Source organism: Branchiostoma floridae, unplaced genomic scaffold (assembly GCF_000003815.2).
Source record: "Branchiostoma floridae strain S238N-H82 unplaced genomic scaffold, Bfl_VNyyK Sc7u5tJ_1421, whole genome shotgun sequence".
Lineage (NCBI taxonomy): Eukaryota > Metazoa > Chordata > Leptocardii > Amphioxiformes > Branchiostomatidae > Branchiostoma > Branchiostoma floridae.
In genome coordinates, this window is record NW_023365714.1 from 448,861 (window position 1) to 452,370 (window position 3,510).

The 3,510-nt window shown below is 45.8% G+C and overlaps 1 protein-coding gene across 1 annotated transcript in view; it reads right to left on the reverse strand.

Moving 5' to 3' along the window:
* Positions 1-119: 119 nt before the first annotated feature.
* Positions 120-3,510, reverse strand: part of LOC118407529 — a 7,364-nt gene continuing 3,973 nt past the window's right edge. The window contains exons 5-7 of the mRNA XM_035808006.1: positions 3,176-3,356; positions 976-1,404; positions 120-944 (exon numbers count right to left, since the gene is read on the reverse strand). Of these exons, the coding sequence (XP_035663899.1) occupies positions 1,092-1,404; positions 3,176-3,356 (494 nt within the window). The 3' untranslated portion in view covers positions 120-944; positions 976-1,091. The remainder of the gene's footprint in view (positions 945-975; positions 1,405-3,175; positions 3,357-3,510) is intronic.

A 3,510-nucleotide genomic window follows, 5' to 3' on the forward strand; every position in this document is an offset into this window, starting at 1 on the left:
CCAACATGATTTACATATGAGTGACATTTGCATACGAGCCTTGTGATGACGTGTTCGTTCTAGTGATACTGAAGAAGAGTGACGGGTATCACTCCAAACGTCCGGAAATAAATTTTTTATCCAGTTATAGAAATTAAATTATCTTGTGTTGGCCGATTGCTACATGTTAATATCATGGTTTAGCTGCTAGAATGCGTACATAAGGTATATATATATATATATATTAGATAAATTAAGAAGGAAAAGGAAACAACTAGATTATGGGCATCTAAATCATTGTTCGGACTGATCATTCATTGTTATTGCAGCCAATGAGACATTGGTCACACAGTCTTGAAATAAAACCAATCAACCCAGTTAGATATATGAATTTGTTCTAAAAAAAGTCAACCATTCAGATGCCCAAAACCCTGGCAGCTAGTTTCCATAACACAACACCTTGACAGAGTATCAGGCTGGCGCCATCATTGAGTCACTATGTTAAGTTAATCCCTGCAGTCTTGAGTAAAATAAGAAAAAAAAAGTTTCTGTTGCAACATACTCCTCTATATCACTAGTGTCCAGTTACAGTGATGATATATGTCCTCTGTATCTCTAGTGTCTAGTTTCAGTGCTGATATATGTCCTCTGTATCACTAGTGTCCAGTTACAGTGCTGATATAAGTAACTGAACCTCAGTCCACCGGTATTACCTTCCGTCCGATTTTCATGACGAGTTCACAAGTTAGTAGCACTGCGTTGCAGTTGACTTTCTACTTTCTCCGTTTGTTTTGGGTGACAAGGAAAGCACTCAGCCCTACCTGCGCCCAAAGCGAGCGGAGAAGTTTTGTACAGGAGCATGTGCGTGCTATGACGTCACGCCAGGAAGTCAGGCTTACAGATCAGAACGGAGTATCGGTGCGGGACTGCTTTTAATTGATTTCTTCTCTTACCAGGACAATGCATTTACCCTCGTCTTGATTTTGGACAATGCATTTACCCTCGTCTTGATTTTGCATTTTAGATTGACTTTGTTTGACATTTTCTTTTAACAATTATTTGTCGCTGAGATTTAAGGTGGTCTGCAGTCCTGCACCAAAGCTCCGTCCTCCCTAACATTTCCAGAAGAACGTCAGCTGATCCACGTACGCACCTGCCCTTCCCTCTATGCTAACCAGATAGCACATGTTATATGTCCAATAGGTATCCACCCAGCCATGTGAGTCGACGTAATATTTCCCACCCATGCCCCCTACCGCCCCCAGATCACGCCCGCGGTTGGTTTTAAACCCGATGCGATCCACGTGCCATCCGACCCGGAGTCTCACTTCAGTTATCGTTTCATGATGTAAGTCGAAGTCATGCCTGGTCCCACCGTTCCCACCATGCTTTGGGGCAGTGTGGCTTCCGTACGTCACTTGGATACTGTGGAATGAACAAAAATGTTGTCGTTGAAGAGGTTCATCAGTCACGTGTGGATACAGTTACTCCAAATGTTCTTCGAGCAATGACTGTTTTTAAAGGTAAGGGAATGAGCGAAAATGTTAGGTTATCAACGGCAAAATTCGCTCCGTTGACAGCCACCAATAACCTTATTTGCTAAGATAAACCTTTCATACCATCAACAACTTGTGTTGTTACTTGTAAAGAGAAGATAAACAACTGGTATGATTCATGCAAATAAGGACCGTTTTTGCACGAAATGTTTATGATACGTCACAGGAAAATGTTAAAATAAACAAATAGAATCATTCGGCCAAGGTGGGAGGTCATGAAACTCAAGTTTCCATGACACCAGCGGACATACCTTCAGCAGCTCAGAGCGTTACTGGTTTAACTACCCGCATTTCCAACCAAGGTATTCAACCCTTTGTTAAAGGCGACCATTTTATGTTCAGGCGAGCTGTAGCAAGCTATAACAATACTAATACATCTGGTGTGTATTATTTGCAGCCAGTAGGTACCCATTCAACAGCTCCTAGGAGATTACAATGACCAGATCACCGCAAAGCAAATTCGGCATCTAGCTGCCGACAGAAGGTCTTGGAAGAAACTTACAGTCGCCTGCGCCGCAACCGACCGATGATGATGAGGTACCCAATTTATTTAGTAATGAGGCTGAATTACGTGCTCGAGGCACCTCCTATATAGCAAGTAATATTATATTAATACATCTGGTGTATTATTTGCAGCCAGTAATAATTGTGGGACCGCGTGGCGCAGTGGCGGCATTCGTGCTTCGTGACCGAGAGGTTGCGGGTTCGAATCCGTCTGCGTGTCACCGATCTTGTGCCCTTGGGAAAGGCACTTTACACGGCTTTCCTCACTATACTCAGATGAAAATGAGTACCTAGCTTCGGCTAGGGCCGTCCCTCGGATAGGACGTTAAATGGAGGTCCCGTGTATGGGGAGAGCCACACCCCATGCACGTTAAAGAACCCCCACACGTGCGATGGTGCGGTGTGAGATGGAGCAAAAACCCTTCTGTCTGGAGTTGGTGATTCACTTCAAATCACCCGGATGGAGGCCTGGCGAACCTCCATTCCGTATCAGCCACACGGTGATTTACATCAGCGAAAGGGTATGTCACCCCGCGAGGGGCGGCATAACCCCGCCGCGCCGTGAGTAAGCATGTGCGAACATGCACAGGGCTAGCCCTTAGTAATAGCCACTGGCTAGTTGGGCAACCCTGGCTGTTTGTTAACAGCTGAACAAATAAATAAAAAAAAAAATTGCAGCCAGTAGGTACCCAATTCTTTTATTCATTAGGCTGAATTGCGTGCTCGACGCACCTGCTCGAACACGGGACCCCCGTTTTACGCCCCTATCAGGTTTCTCAGAGTCACCATGTCGAAGTTTTTTTTAATTTTCTTTTGGACAGATGAGGACAATGTGGCACTGCACTCAAGTTTTGTAACTTATATTAACATTGGCACATGCGCGGCACAGACAGAAGGTAAAGGTAGTCTTTTACCTCTCCGACTGAAGTCAGGTACCCATTGTTACACCAGCGTGAAGTGAGGAAGGTCATGTAAAGTGCCTTTCCCAAGGGCACAACGTCGGGAGCACGGCGGGGATCGAACTCAGAACCTATAGATTCCGAGCCGAACGCTCTACCAGTTACGCCACGCCCGACGCAGAATGTTTAATATTTGCAAGTCAATAGTCAATAGCAACAACGCTTTGAACAGCTTACGCATGAATAAAGTCCGGATTCCCGGTCCACACGCTGATCTTGGCGATTCGGTCCCGCTCGTAACTCCGGTCGCTGAAAGGTTCCCCGCCGTTTCCCCCGTAGGGCTGGGACGCGTGGACATTCTTAATCCAGGAGTCCGGGTATCCCCAAGGGTTCTCACCTCGCACGTGCAGAGCTGAGGCTGGAGACAAGAACAGCATCGATCATCTTCAGCATGTGGCTACTCAGGTCAGCATATGGCTACTCAGGTCAAAATGACTTAGCTCAGGTCAAAATGATACTTAGCTTCGGCTAGGGCCGTCCCTCGGATAGGACGTAAAATGGAGACTCCGTGT